A 16,168-nucleotide genomic window follows, 5' to 3' on the forward strand; every position below is an offset into this window, starting at 1 on the left:
GCCTTTGGTATGTTTTCAGCATGAAATAAAACACCTGAGGCCTGTTCCTTAAAGAGAGTTTACCAAATAAGCCAGACTTATGTCAGTGAGTCCGACTCATTTTTAGTTCATTCGGTTCCATAAAGCTAGCTCAACTTAGTTCGAACTCAGTTACTATGACAACTTGGGCTGTGAAACTAGTCTGGTCCGGGGCAGGCTAACTGTCAGGCTTAGTCTGAGTTTGTGCTTAACCAGACCTTCCTGTAACGCTGACCCAATGGGAAAACGATTATTCACTACCATTTTCTGACGACTCTAAATGTAACTTTATATTAGTCCAAAAATGTGCATTTGTATAAAATGTACTTATACAAATTTAAAATTTTATAAAGTATACTACAATGATAGGCCATAAAAACACGGAGAGCCTATTTTCCACCAAGCAGGGTAAATTTGGGTAATGTGGGACACCTAAGCTCCAGAGCGTTTTCTTCCATGCTATAATTATAATAATAAGACTGTAATCCTACAGCACATTTCGTAAAAAAATTGCAGCTCAATGTACTTTACATAAAATCAATAAAAACGATAGTCATAAAAGTTTTAAAAAAAACTTCTGAACACAGGCCGCAGTCTTTGCGTGAATCCAAAACACACAAGCCACAGTCTTGGTGGTATCTCGAGTCACAGTCTGTGTGGTATCTCGAGCCACAGTCTGTGTGGTATCTCGAGCCACAGTCTGTGTGGTATCTCGAGCCACAGTCTGTGTGGTATGTCGAGCCACAGTCTGTGTGGTATCTCGAGCCACAGTCTGTGTGGTATCTCGAGCCACAGTCTTGGTGGTATCTCGAGCCACAGTCTTTGCGGTATCTCGAGCCACAGTCTTGGTGGTATCTCGAGCCACAGTCTTGGTGGTATCTCGAGCCACAGTCTTGGTGGTATCGCGAGCCACAGTCTGTGTGGTATCTCGAGCCACAGTCTTGGTGGTTTCCCAATATAAATAAAATGGAACTCAACAAGACACAAGCCGCAGTCTTTGCGGGAATGAAAATCAATAGAAACAATAATACAAGTAATTAAAGTAATAAAACCCTTCTGAGATAAAATTAGTAAAAATATTTTTATTTTTTTAAGCTGTCTTTTGAAAATGTCTAGCGTGTTTGCTTCCCTAATATTTATGGGTAATGTGTTCCATAGTTTTGGGCCGTAGTTGACAAAGGCCGCATCACCAATCTCCTTATGACTGCTTCTGGTGACCTCTAATAGGCCTGCATCTGATGATTGCAGTGTTCTATCTGGTGTGTAGTTAGCAATGTAGCTAGGTCTTTGTCCATTTAGAGCTTTGTGTGTGAGTAAAAGGACCTTAAAGTCAATTCTGAAGGTAACAGGGAGCCAGTGTAAAGTAGCTAGGACAGGACTAATGTGTTATTTCCTTTTAGTTTTGGTTAATAATCTAGCTGCAGAGTTTTGAATGAGCTGGATTTAAAAGCTTGAATTAGCTTCTCTGCATCATTTTAGTATATGAATGATCGTACCTTCGCTATGACAATGTCTTGTCCACAGAACTTTGACTCTAGGTTTAGCATGGATGTAATGTGACTGAAAATTTCAGTTTTGTGATTTAACGTAATTGATGTGTCACAGAAAGAGTCAGGGTATAAGTCAATCAGGAAGCTCCAATGAGAAAATGCATGCAAAACATGTCCCAGTTTACTCGAATTCACCCTATGTTTTCTAATTGTTTTCTAAAGTTCTATAAATAGGCTGAGGAACTCAACGTGCATCATGGCATGTCCTTTCATTGCCGAGGTGGTAAAGGAGAGAGCTGTCATCATACGAAGGGCTCTTCAAAGAGAGCGAACATTCAGGGACCGGTCAGGTATGTTGGCATGCACTGATAATTACCTCCATGAGCAGTACAGGTCCTCCAGGGAAGGGATCCGATGTATTTGTAAGTTGCTAAACCCATATATTGCCAATTCAACCCGCCGCAATAAAGCTCTCACAATCCCACAGACTGTGTGCATAGCACATCATGCCTCAGGTTTTTTTGGCAGTGCCACATTTCTGTATACCGTTGGAGACGCAGAGACATTGGCAAAGCCACTGTTCGCCGCTCTGTAAGAGCAGTTGTTATGGCTTAAAGAAACTGCTGAATCTTCATCACCTTGCCTGGTCACAGAGGTCTCTTCATCACCTTCCTTGGTCACAGAGGTCTCTTCATCACCTTCCCTGGTCACAGAGGTCTCTTCATCACCTTCCCTGGTCACAGAGGTCTCTTCATCACCTTCCCTGGTCACAGAGGTCTCTTCATCACCTTCCCTGGTCACAGAGGTCTCTTCATCACCTTCCCTGGTCACTGAGGTCTTTTTCCCAAATGGCATTGGGGCTCTGGACTGCACCCATGTCCGTGTAAAGGGTCCGTCCGGTCCGCACGAGGCAGACTTTGTAAATAGGAAGTCATTGCACAGGATCAATGTGCATGTAAGGTAGCCTACTATTATTGAGATAATGCTTGTGGGGGTTGTAGAATAGATTGTGATAAAAGGCCTAGCATAGCACTAAATGGTAAGGTTATGTTCCATCTGCTTTAGGCTCTAAAATCTTGTCAGAGAGTTGCCTCGGCCTAATTCAACACTTTTGCCACAATTTGAAATGTAGCCTACTTACTTACATTTATTTTTACACTTTTCATGCCTATTATTCCAGTCGGATGACCAACATGTTTTCAGATGATCTGTGATGCTGAATGTGTCATCACAAACGTGGAGGGAAGTAGCCTGGCTCGATGCATGATAACAGAATCTTTCACGCCTCAATTTCCAGACAAAATACAGTCAGCAAAAATTAATCTGATTATTTATTTGTACTCTACCCAGGCAAAGTCTCAAGGGTTTTGCTGGGAGATAAAGGATATGCCTGGCAGTCTTATCAGGAGCCCCAGACAGATGCGCAGCCTTGCCCACGCACGGTTTGATTCCTGGCCATGCATAATGATGTTGTGTCCTTGGGCAAGGCACTACTTGCCTTGGGGGAATGTCCCTGTACTTACTGTAAGTCGCTCTGGATAAGAGCGTCTGCTAAATGACTAAATGTAAATGTTTTGTTGATTTTAAAACTTCCCCTCTTTCCATTAGTGTAGGCTATAGTTGGCCCACCCGGTGGTAATTTAAGTTCTTAACACTGCCCAATTCCCAGAGCCTGTGATGGAAAATTGTTAGACATATTGTCTTAAGTCACAATTTGTAGAATATATTTTTTATTTTAACTTGAAGATGCCTGTTGGGAGAGAAGGCACACCAGATCAAGTTAAGTTTGAGGTGCAGTTCTGGGCATACAGTGCCCTCCAAAAGTATTGGAACAGTGAGGCGAATTCCTTTATTTTTGCTGTAGACTGAAAACATTTGGGCTTGACATCAAATAATGAACGTGAGACCAGAGATCAACGTTTCAGCTTTTATTTCCAGGTATTTACATCAGGATCTGATGCACAACTAAGAAAATATCACATTTTGTTTGAATCCACCCATTTGTCATGTGATCAAAAGTATTGGAACAGATATACTTAAAACATATTTAAGTGAATAAGACTTAATATTTAGTTGCAAATCCTTTGCTTTCAATAACTGCAGCAAGTCTGTGACCCATTGACGTCACCAAACTTTTGCATTCTTCCTTTTTGATGCTTTCCCAGGCTTTCACTGCAGCCTCTTTCAGTTGTTGTTTGTTTTGTGGGGTTCCTCCCTTCAGTCTCCTCTTAAGCAGGTAAAATGCATGCTCTATAGGGTTTAAGTCTGGAGATTGACTTGGCCAGTCTAATACCTTCCATTTCTTGCCCCTGATGAACTCCTTTGTTGTTTTGGCAGTGTGTTTTGGGTCGTTATCTTGCTGCATGATGAAGGCTCTGCCAATCAGTTTGGTTGCATCTTTCCTTAAATTGGCAGACAAAATGTTTCTGTAGACTTCCGAGTTCATTTTGCTGCTGCCATCATGTGTTACATCCTCAATGAAGATTAATGAGCCAGTCCCAGAAGAAGCCATGCAAGCCCAAGCCATGACATTACCTCCACCGTGTTTCACAGATGAGCTTGTGTGTTTGGGATCATGAGCAGTTCCTTTCTTTCTCCAAACTTTAACCTTTCCATCACTTTGGTAAAAGTTAATCTTTGTCTCATCAGTCCATAAAACTTTGTCCCAGAATTTTTGAGGTTCATCTCTGTACTTTTTGGCAAATTCCAGCCTGGCCTTCCTATTCTTCTTGCTAATGAGTGGTTTGCATCTTCTGGTGTAGCCCTTGTACTTTTGTTCATGAAGTCTTCTGCGAACAGTAGATAGTGATACCTTCACTCCTGCCATCTGGAGGTTGTTGCTGATCTCACTAACAGTTGTTTTAGGGTCTTTCTTTACAGCTCTCACAATGTTTCTGTCATCAACTGCTGATGTTTTCCTTGGTGTACCTGTTCGACGTCTGTTACTTAGTACACCAGTAGTTTTCTTCTTCTTCAGGACATTCCAAATGGTTGTACTGGCTATGGCCAATGTTTCTGCAATGGCTCTGATTGATTTTCCATCTTCTCTAAGACTCACAATTGCTTGTTTTTCACCCAAAGACAGCGCTCTGGTTTTCATGTTGTTTACACCTCTGAATACAGTCTGCATAGACAAAACCTATCTTACCCAATCTGAACCTGAGTGTAGACATTCAGTGGTATTTATTGATTGAATAATGTATGTAATAGGACACACCTGGGCAACAAAACACACCTGTCAGTCACATGTTCCAATACTTTTGCTCACGTGACAAATGGGTGGGTTCGAACAAAAAGGTGATATTTTCTAATTTGTGCATCAGATCCTGATGTAAATACCTGGAAATGAAAGCTGAAACGTTGATCTCTGGTTTCACATTCATCGTTTGATGTCAAGCCCAAATGTTTTCAGTCTACAGCAAAAATAAAGGAATTGGCCTCACTGTTCCAATACTTTTGGAGGGCACTGTATGTGAAGCCCTCTATGACATTGCTCATAAAATGCTCTTCAAATAAAACGTGATTTGATATGTGTGGGTGTGATTGTCTTTATTATGGCAGTTATGCTTACATCTTTTTCCAGTTGTTGGATTTCCAATTCCATCTTCTGCATCTTCATTTTTTTGTACTTCATTTACATTGCATTTACATTTATGCATTTCATTTAGCGGATGCTTTTATCCAAAGCGACTTCCAAGAGAGAGTTTTACAAAAGTGCATAGGTCACTGATCATAACAACGAGATTTCCCCAACATTGCGGGTAGCCAAACATGAAGCATACATTGTGAAACCAAATAAGTCCCAAAGGGAAGAACAATAAGAGCATGTAGTTAGACAATTTACAATTAAACAGCAAGAACCTCAAAAGTGTAAGAGTGTACCTGTGGAAAAAGCAAGCAACAATAATATATTTCACAGCAAGTACAGTAATTTTAAGACAGTTACAACAAGCCAACAAGAGCAACAAGTCTCTCAATAAGAGTCACTGTGATCCTGGAGGAAACTGACATCAGGTCCAGCCAATCATTCCTAAGTGCTGTTGTACTCCCGGAACAAGTGCGTCTTGAGCCTTTTCTTGAAGGTGGGGAGACAGTCAGTGTCTCTGATGAAAGTGGGGAGACAGTCAGTGTCTCTGATGGAGGTGGGGAGACCGTCAGTGTCTCTGATGGAGGTGGGGAGACCGTCAGTGTCTCTGATGGAGGTGGGGAGACAGTCAGTGTCTCTGATGGAGGTGGGGAGACAGTCAGTGTCTCTGATGGAGGTGGGGAGACAGTCAGTGTCTCTGATGGAGGTGGGGAGTTGATTCCACCAGTTCATTTCCACATCAAGTGCATCAAATTTTCAGGTATCTCTTGTAGACACTTTTTACATTTTCATCCTTTTTGAAGAGAGATTCATCGTGTTTTATTTGTTAGTATTATAGGCTACTCACTTTGTCACCAGAGTCAGCGCATGGGGCAGTGTCCTACAACAAATGTTTTGGGAAAAGGAAATAAGCATCGAGCATTTGGGCACAACTAGTGGTTTGGAGCATACAATCATTGCTTATCTCAGCCCTCCTTGAATACACAGACAGTGTTTCCTCATCCTCCTCTCTGAAAGACAGGCCTTCACCCTTAAACCATTAATCGTTTATGTCCCATGATCACCACTTAACATTAACAGTGAACCAGTGCTTTGAACGTCATCCTTACAGGGTCCTCCTGCATGTTGTCTGGTGGTTCCAACAGACAGGGGAGGGGCTGACTCTGTGGTGTGTGTGTGTGTGTGTGGGGGGGGGGGGGACTCTGTGGTTGTAATTCTGTGGGGGTTTGCTAGTGAAGATTGGTTAAACTCACTCCTCTGGTATGCATGCAGGACACTCGCACCTAATACCATGCACTAGTTTTTTGTAGGCATAGATAGTAGGGCTACTGTTATTTTTGTTGGCATATATAGTACTGTTCTTTATCTTGGATTGATAGTAGGCTACTCTTCGCCCTTGAGGTGGCGGGGGTGGCGGGTTTCGAACCTGAGTGCCAATTTACATTGGCAGGTTATCAGCCTCAAAATTCCTCATAAATACCAATTCAATTAAAAAATACCAATCGTGACAAGTTAATTCCTGGCAACAAGCTATTCTGCTGTGATGCTCTTCAGATAATACAATAACAGTATCGGTGACAGAAATGAGATTATCCCACAGGATTGTTGAATTTGTCCCCGGCCGTGACAATATGCAGGTATTCAGACATGTTCGGTGGAAACTGATTGGAATTTACTGTAAAAAGTCAGTTTGACATATGACTAGCGTATATTTGAATGAGAATGAATCTATCAAGTGTGAACTGTTATGTTTAGTTTATGCGATAGACGTGATGGGCGAGAAGGAGTTTCTACGAAGTACATGACGGAACTTTTAGAGAAAGGGGTGACCATCGGCGTGAAGATTATTTGAAACGTGAAAGTAGAAAGTGTACAAATATTCCAAACAAGTGGCTTCAATAATCAACAAAGTTTCACACATAAATCTTAAAAAAAAAAACAATTTATTAAATGGGTTAGGGATTCAAAGGTTGCATTTCCGTGTTTCCACAGGCACTGTTTTCTGTGGTGACGTAACTTCTGGTAACAACAGAGGAAGCAACCTGATCACACTCGAAGCTGAAATCTCGTACACATTCGCCGAAATATTTAGTTAACTAATCCCTAATTTGTTAGCAGCTACCTGTCTACACACAATGATTTTTGGTGAGATATAGGCGTACATTATAATGTATGCCATTAATAGTGGGTAAACCCCATTGGATCAAACGAGCATTCCGAAAGTACAGTTTGAATGACGGTTTGAATCCGGTTTCTCATATATGTACTAACCAATTCACATATAGAGTTGCATTTCTCCCAAATCTACACAAAGTATTGGTTGTTTATCTGTAATTTCACATCGCAAGTCTTCAAACGCAACCTCAGGCGGATGGATACATCGTTTTGACATGGCGTGACACTTCCTCATGCAATAAAAACCGACCTTCTTTTTTTAGTCACCGGCATTTCAGCACGATCACTGCCGGTCGGGACTTCAGTCGGCCTTTATTAACGTAGTATATTTATCTTTTTTTATTTACACTTTGTTTACAAGATGCCAGGATTTTCAGACAGAGATCGTGGTAGAGACAGAGGGTAAGTAGTGTACTTTAGATGTATTTATTGTGGGGTAGACAAACGTAGACCATCGTGTTCCCTCAAAAAGAAATGGCTGACCAGTTGATAAAGAGAAATGGATATCGATAGGATATTAACACGATGCTGCGCTTATCCAAAGAATACTTGTTCTGTCTTGTAGTTCGGTTAGTCATTTGTTTAACATTATTTTGTCTCGGTTGGATACAAAAATAAATACATCTAGATGCGTTGCTAGCCAACGACGTTTCCAGCTAGATAAAATTTGTTAAAACCATCGAAGGCCTCGTGCAGCAGCTTAAATACCAAGATAACAAGCAAATCTGCAGTTTTCCGCAGAACATATTCATACAAACTTTAGCTCGGTAGTTTGGCCTGTAATTTCTCTGGTTATGCTGATATTTGTCAGTAATGACCAACTTGATGCGCAGGCCTCATTGTTCCTGCGTGCCGGCCAGGATGCCTACTGTAGCTATCTGGTCGCCATGTGGCAGCGGTGAATGTGAAGACAAAATGCCGGCCGGTTTTTCCATTGTTCCTCTGCTGGCTAGAATGAATATGGCAGTCATTTAAAAAAATGACGCAGTTGTGCAACATTGAAGCTAGGTTTCGTTTACACCTTACACGGCATATTGAGCACACACAGATATTAAACAACAGATGAGCGTTGCATCTGGCCATTAGTCGACTTGCTAAATGTGCAACAATTTAACAGGCGGTCATTAACTTTCAGACTTGTCGATCCCTATATTAGTAGCTGTGCCTGTGGTATGTTCTAGTCGTTGAAATGCTAACCTCTGTTTAATGATCTTTGGGTAGGTATGGCAGCGGTCCCCCACGGTTTGGCGGTGGCGGTGGAGGCGGCCGGGGAGGCGGGGGTGGAAAATTTGGTAATCCTGGAGAAAGGCTGCGTAAGAAGCACTGGAACCTCGACGAACTACCCAAGTTCGAAAAGAACTTTTACCAACCGCACCCCGATGTCACTCGGAGATCCCCGGTAAGGACCACCGCCATGCTCCGTTATGTAACTGGAAGAATGGGTTATCTCGGCACGTGTTGCCTTGTTACTCAATAGCTGTTTGCTAGCGTCCACGTGCCTAGCTTCCACATGTGTCTAGCTTCCACATGTGTCTAGCTTCATGTTCTCTTCTCCCTGCAGCAAGAGGTGGAACAGTACAGAAGAACCAAGACTGTCACAGTGAAGGGCAGAGAGTGCCCCAACCCCATCATGAAGTTCCATGAGGCTAGCTTTCCATGTAAGATTATCATGAAAATGACTGGTTTTAGTTTAGTTGGGTGTTATTTTCTGCATTTCTTTATGCACGCTTTGCATGTTTCTTAGGTCAAGTGTCTGCTTAGTTGTCCTGTGTTTAACTTATGAGTGTTTCCTCTGTGCCCTGTGTTTAGCCTACGTGATGGATGTGATCAACAAGCTGAGCTGGACTGAGCCAACCCCCATCCAGGCTCAGGGCTGGCCGCTGGCCCTCAGTGGGAAGGACATGGTGGGCATCGCCCAGACCGGCTCTGGGAAGACCCTCTCTGTAAGCAACATCTGGCCTCTGTTGACCCTAATGTCCTTGACCAGTGCGTTTAGCCTTTTTTATAATGCATGTGATGACTTGATTTGGTCAACTGAGTCAGTTTTAGTTTACATTAGATGGTGGTGTAGCTCAGTGGTGAGTATTTAACTGGGGGTAAAGAGGTTGCAAGTTCAAACAACTCCAGTTTGTTTGGGTGAACGAATCAGCTAAATGAACATTCCTTAAGACATTACATTTTATTCATTAAACAATTACTTTAATCCAAATCATGCAACTGAGTTGTGAAGTTCTAACCTGTGCCCCCCTTCTTCAGTACCTGCTGCCAGCCATTGTGCACATCAACCACCAGCCCTTCCTGGAGCGTGGAGACGGACCCATCGTACGTACCATCCCCACCAACCCCTCATTACCAGGTCCCACCCCCCACCAAAGAGCTGTTAATGGGGTCCTCGCACACATGCACACTGCCTGGCGCTTACCCCCACCAGAGAGCCGTTATTAATCGTGTTTCCCCCCCCCAGTGCCTGGTGCTTGCCCCCACCAGAGAACTGGCTCAACAGGTCCAGCAGGTGGCAGCAGAGTATGGCCGAGCATCCCGCCTCAAGTCAACATGCATCTATGGAGGGGCGCCCAAGGGACCCCAGATCCGTGACCTGGAGAGAGGTGAGACTGGTCCAGCCGCTGGGGCCTCCAGTGGGTATAATGGTTACCTGTGCTACAGCTAGTACATAAGTTGTTTCTTGTTTGTTCTGGTGCTGGCCTTCACCCACGTGGCCAACAAGATGCCTTATGTCTGGATTTTATCAAGTGGAGCTCCAGTTAGTCGTCCAGTCAACAAAGAAACACATTGGTAATGGCTGTGACCACGTGTGTCAGCAGAGGAAGCTCAAAAGTTGGATTTAAAGTCCCAAACCTGACTTGAATCAGATTAGTCAAGTGGGGCTAAAGCGGTTTCATAAAGGCCAATTCCAGCTCACGCACACCTACTAATTCAAGTCAGATTTAAGTAGTCAAGCTAATTGCGCGTGCACCCTGTTAAGCAGCCCGAGAAGTAAAACATGGATTGTATAATCCACCACGGCAAAAGCAATGCACACGGCCACGTGACTTCTTCCAGAAAGAACGTTCCCTTTAAGCCTTGTACAATGACAGCTCCCTCATCCACCGCTTCATCAAAATAAAATGACACGCCATGATTAACGTGAACGATAGGCTACGTAGGTCGAGGTCCTTTTTTAGACCTTTACTTGGTTGATTAAAAAAGACACCCTCTACAGTGTTTCCCAGATTAGAAATCTAGTTGTGGCAGGGGGGGGTTGTTTCAGGCCTCTGCACACCATCTTGTTTTCAACCGTGTGCATTAGACTGCATCAGTTGGCTAACCCCCTTCTGTTTCAGGTGTGGAGATCTGTATCGCTACCCCCGGCAGGCTCATCGACTTCCTGGAGTCTGGGAAGACCAACCTGCGCAGGTGCACATACCTGGTGCTGGACGAGGCCGACAGGATGCTGGACATGGGCTTCGAGCCGCAGATACGGAAGATTGTAGACCAGATCCGTGTAAGTGTACCGGAGGGGATCCTGTTGGAAGGCCAGTTTGAGCATTATCTAGTTAGGGATGGCTTGTTTACTCGTGTTGCCTTTTGGAACCGTGTTAGAGATGCAAACCAGATATGTCCGTAGCCTTGTTGACCTACTAGTACTTGGCTTGTAGTCCAGTAAATTCTACTTTAGATATTGCTTTCATCCCAAGGGACCAGTGTGGCACAGTAGTTTACATCCTGTCCCCCCTCCCCCCAGCCTGACCGTCAGACCCTCATGTGGAGCGCCACCTGGCCCAAGGAGGTGCGCCAGCTGGCGGAAGACTTCCTGAAGGAGTATGTCCAGATCAACGTGGGTGCTCTGCAACTCAGCGCCAACCACAACATCCTGCAGATTGTAGATGTCTGCAACGACGGCGAGAAGGAGGACAAGTGAGTCCCACACCAGATATTAATACTCTTGCTGTCAGGCATGGATCAACAATATTGCATATTAATTATAATGAATATATTGTACTAATTGCAATCTAACGCCCCCTGCAGACTGCTGCGTCTCCTGGAGGAGATCATGAGCGAGAAGGAGAACAAGACCATCATCTTCGTGGAGACGAAGCGCAGGTGTGATGAGATCACCAGGAGGATGAGGAGGGATGGGTAAGTAGCACTCTCTGCGCGCACCTGCCTTCATGGTGCACAGGGATTTGAGCCTGCAACCTCAATCTACTACTGAACTTCGCTACACCTGATCTAAGGGCTGGTGTCTCGCATGCAAACCATGTTGCTTAGTAACACGACCAGTAATCTGTTTTATTTTCCAGTTGGCCAGCAATGGGTATCCATGGTGACAAGAGCCAGCAGGAGAGAGACTGGGTGTTGAATGGTGAGTTAAAAATTAAATGTTAACGGCTGCACAGGTTAACTTGGATATGTAGGTCTAGGATGCTGAAGTAGAAAACCACTCCAATACCATCCAGCTAATTCAGTAACCACCTGTACACCCTAGGTAACACTGAACCTGTAACCCTGTCTGGATTAGCTGTGGGGAGCAGGAGGACAGTGCAGCAGCTATAGCAGAAGTTCCTACATGTTTTACTCTTAGATTTTGTGAAGAGAAATGATCCTCTTGTCTTGCAGACGTAGAGTAGCCAACCTTAACCCTCTATCCTCAGAGCCACTTACTAACCCTAACCTCTCCTGTGTTTCCAGAGTTCAAGTACGGCAAAGCCCCCATCCTCATCGCCACTGATGTGGCCTCCAGGGGTCTAGGTTAGTGTCCCTGCTCGACACCAACTACATTCAAACTTGAATCTCAAAAGAAAGTGTACTTGCTTTCTTTAACTGTTGTGCCTCTGAGTTTCTCCCTGCTGAAGGAGCGGTCTGCTTGGCAGGTCCGCCAGGGCGCGGAGGAGGAGGAGGGGCGACTCTTGGAGAGCTGTCCAGGCTGAGGGGCTCCTCCGGGGCGCTGGTCCCCTCAGCCCCAGGCTGCTACAGAGGTGCAGAGGGTCCGAGTGAGGCCTGTCTAAAAGGGGGCTCTGCCCCCACGATCTGCTCCTGTTCTCTGGCATCTGTTAGGACCCCTGGTCTGCCTCTGCTGCACCCCGGCTCTAGCCTTGCGTGCGTTTGGGCCTGTACCCAGGCGAGCTGCGGCGCGGCTGTTTGAGGTGGCGCGGGTCCTAACCTGTCTGGAGGGCAGTAGCTCCATCTGGCTCACCTCTGTAGAGACGCTGCAGGCGCTCAGCCACACTGGGACCTAATCCAAGATGGCTCCCCTCCCTCGCCCCTGCCATGGAGAGACTGTTCTGGCGCTCCGAACTCTGGTTCTCTTTGCTCATGACCGGACTGGTGGTGGGGGGGGGGGGGGGGGGGGGGGGGGGGCGGTGGCTAGGTAGTTGCTGTTGTTGGTCCAGGGATTAACTCTGGCTCTTGGGGGCGCTCCCTCTAGTGGTCAGGTCTGGGCGGTGCAGCCCTCTGGAAGGGGCCACTAGCCCTGTAAGTCCTGGTTCTGCCACGAGACTGCAGCAGGGCGGCTCCACTGACACGACGGCCGGGGCCGTCGATGTGGGTCATTATACTCTGGGGACGGCCAGGTAACGGCATACTCCTTCTGGGTAAGGCTGGGGTCGACCCTGGGGCAGGGGCAGGTTGGGGAGAGCGTCAGGGGGGTTGCGGTGCTTCTACCATGGATGTGTGCGCGCATCACATCTTGCCGTAGACCGTAGGACTTCCCGTTATGTCACCGGCCGGACTCACCCAGCTGTCCTCAGGGCCACTTACTAACTGTTCCTCTCTCTGATTGGCTGTTGTGGTGGCGATGGCGTGCGTGCTTCCTTGTGCGCCCTCTCTCCTCTCTCGCCTCGCTACACAACACACTCCCACAGATGTGGAGGACGTGAAGTTTGTCATCAACTACGACTACCCCAACAACTCAGAGGACTATATTCACCGTATCGGCCGGACGGCTCGCAGCCAGAAGACGGGCACTGCCTACACCTTCTTCACGCCCAACAACATGCGCCAGGCAGGGGACCTGGTGGCCGTGCTCCGCGAGGCCAACCAGGCCATCAACCCCAAGCTGCTCCAGATGGCCGAAGACAGAGGAGGTAAATCTAATTGGTGAGATACAGGAACTGTGGTTTAAGCTGCAGACTTTTTTTTTTTCCCTTCCCTGTTTCTCTGCTTTGCTTTCTTTTCTAAATTGCTGTTTTGAGGAGTTGGTTTAGGAGCCGCTGTTAAATGTTCATTGTAATGTGAAGCTTGTGTTCCTTTCCTGTCTGTCATGACTCGTGCTGTGTGTGTGGCACCCTGCCTTGTCTGAGCCCTGTGTTTGTTGCAGGGCGTTCAAGGGGAGGCAGAGGTGGCGGGTTTAGAGACGACCGGCGCGACCGCTACTCGTCCGGAGGCAGGCGAGACTTTGGCGGTAGTTTTAGGGATCGGGACAGCGATAGAGGTTTCGACAGCGGAGCAAAGAAGGTGTTTGGCACCAACACACAGAATGGGGGCTACGGCAGCGGGGCTAACGGGTTTGGGGGTGGGGCAGGGGGCGGAGGGGGCTACGGGAGCAACGGACAGTCCAGCTACAGCTCTGGCCAGACGGGGGCATTCGGGGGGCAGAGCTTCCAGGCCACGCCCTTCTCTGCGCAGGGGGGTGGGCAGAATGGCCTGAGCCATGCCCCCTTCCCCTTCCCCCAGACTCCTCAGCAGCCTGCCCCCCCCATGGTGCCCTACCCCATGCCCCCACAGTTCCCACAGTAACCTGCCCCCACAATAACCAACCAACGCACATTCAAGTCAAGAAGTAATTTATTTTGCTTTTTTGGTCCTGTTTTTAAGTCCTGTTATTTACTCTATCCAGAATATTGTACTGTTTTATTTTTCTTATTTACACAACAGGGTTTAGAAACTCTATCGAGTCCTGAGGGAGGGGTCTGCAGTGGTGACGGCACACTTCTCTGGCTTTTCTTTTATTTAATTTGTTACATTCCTCAGTAACGTTAGTTTTGTTATTTTGTACTAGTTAATTGCAAGTGTATTGGTTTTTCCACCTGTACTGTTTAAAATGTTTAAATCTTAACTGGATGGCACTGCATGGCCCTCCAAATAAAACTCCAAAAGAACCCAGTTGTCTACATTTCTTTGGCATGTTGTGAAACGGGCACAGGAAGACTAAGGATTTACCATTTCTGGAGATGGATTTTTTTTAAATGTGTAACCCTGCCTGTTGAGTTGGTGCTAAAATGCATAAATTCACCATTAATCCTGATGGAAATTGGTCATCTGGTTACTTTGGTGCAGTTACAGAATTGGTAAACTGAGGAAACAAGGTTGAGTACTGTTACTGCAGAGCAGGTCCTCTTGACTGACGTCACGAGAGAGCAGGTCCTCGGGGCTGAAGTCACGGGAGAGCAGGTCCTCTTGACTGACGTCACGGGAGAGCAGGTCCTCTTGACTGACGTCACGAGAGAGCAGGTCCTCTTGACTGACGTCACGAGAGAGCAGTGACCCACAAGTCTTTCCACCAGCAGGTGTCACAATCACCTAGCAGCCCACATGACCTGAAGTCTACCATTTTCTTTAAGTTGGATAGCAAAATGTTGACAAATTCCAAGTTTCACAGAGCCAGCGGTTCTCTTGAATGAACAGGATATGGAAGTTTTAATGGTAATGGCTAGGAAGTCTTAAACTCTTGCAAGTGTACACAGTATCACCTCCCTATTTGAACAGCAGGAAGATTGGATGGCGGTGAGCTGTTACCAGGCTCGAGGCGAAGGAGCAATAAATGAGCGAGCAATCTCGGGAAATTGTGAGGTGTGCTAGCATCAATTGCCGATGGATCTGTTTTGTATTTTACAACAGATTTCTGTATATTCTAAATATGTATTTATGAAGATGGCATAGATTAAAAAGCATACATGTGTTGCTGCTCATTTAAGCTACACATAAAAATACTAAGATTGGATATTAGGATTTTTAGTATGCATTTTCCACCAAAAACGTTGACATGTATGGTACTCACACCAAACTTTTGATAAAACTTGAGAACCCTTGACACAAAGTAATTAAATTGACCAATTGTATTTCTTAATGAACTACAGGCAGGGGCAGTTCTACACGGGGGCCTACAGGGGCCAGGGCCCCTGTAAAAATGTCCCTGGCCCCCCCTGTGGCCCCCTGAGCTGACTAAAGAAAAAAATGATGACTACTTCTTCTAGTAGTCATCATGAATGAGGAAGGGACATTGCAGCCTTTTTTGCCCCAGTAAATGCAAAAGTTAGAGAAGCATATCAAGGTATTGAGAGAGCTGAGGAGCTGGAAGAGGGAGAGCCAGAGCCGTTTGTATGATTTTAATGTAAAGCAAATTAAGTATTTAATGTTTAAATATCATTTGTTTGTTTTTAATGTGCCCCCCTGATTAAACACTGGCCCCCCCAGTAAAATTTGTCTAGAAACCGCCACTGACTAGAGGGTACAATTTCTGGGGAAATTGTAGGGTGTGCTTGCTTGCCTCGGCTGCAGGTGAGTCCGTGCCCTTAAGTTTTTCCTTCTAGTGATATTTTCAAGTATTTAACCTAACGTTACTCATATTGCAAAATTCATTAGGAACACCCTTTGAAACAAACTACTGTAACAACGTTGTCACTGGCAATAGTTCAGATGGAATTGCGATTCAAACAGTACCGTCTGCTAACTGAAAATATGCCCCCCAGAACGTAAATTTGTTTGACATTAATTTATGGGGAAATGGCTAATTCAAAAGAAGTTTGCTAGAGGCAGAGAATGAATGTCTAATATAGGGAGATCCATAGACATAAATAATTCTTTATTACGTCTATGGGGAGAACTGCTACTCTCGAGAAACTTCCGGGTTCTGAACTGGTTGCAGTTCCACTCAAGTTCCATATGAGGGCGCTAACGGTCG

The 16,168-nt window shown here is 45.6% G+C and overlaps 1 protein-coding gene across 2 annotated transcripts; it reads left to right on the forward strand.

Annotated features, from left to right (window-relative positions):
• Positions 1 to 7,514: 7,514 nt before the first annotated feature.
• ddx5 (DEAD (Asp-Glu-Ala-Asp) box helicase 5) lies at positions 7,515 to 14,366 on the forward strand. Of its 2 annotated transcripts, none has more exons than XM_047013897.1 (13): positions 7,515 to 7,671; positions 8,491 to 8,668; positions 8,831 to 8,927; positions 9,079 to 9,212; positions 9,526 to 9,591; positions 9,734 to 9,875; positions 10,611 to 10,771; positions 11,012 to 11,184; positions 11,296 to 11,406; positions 11,571 to 11,632; positions 11,959 to 12,018; positions 13,131 to 13,352; positions 13,586 to 14,366. In XM_047013897.1, the coding sequence occupies exons 1-13, from the start codon at positions 7,631 to 7,633 to the stop codon at positions 14,002 to 14,004; spliced, it is 1,866 nt and encodes a 621-aa protein (XP_046869853.1). In that variant the 5' UTR covers positions 7,515 to 7,630; the 3' UTR covers positions 14,005 to 14,366. The 2 variants fall into 2 exon arrangements, with proteins under 2 accessions (XP_046869853.1, XP_046869854.1); XM_047013898.1 differs by having other exon boundaries at positions 13,131 to 13,365; positions 13,586 to 13,848.
• The last annotated feature ends 1,802 nt before the right edge of the window (positions 14,367 to 16,168 follow it).

This window comes from Hypomesus transpacificus, unplaced genomic scaffold, assembly GCF_021917145.1.
Source record: "Hypomesus transpacificus isolate Combined female unplaced genomic scaffold, fHypTra1 scaffold_206, whole genome shotgun sequence".
Lineage (NCBI taxonomy): Eukaryota > Metazoa > Chordata > Actinopteri > Osmeriformes > Osmeridae > Hypomesus > Hypomesus transpacificus.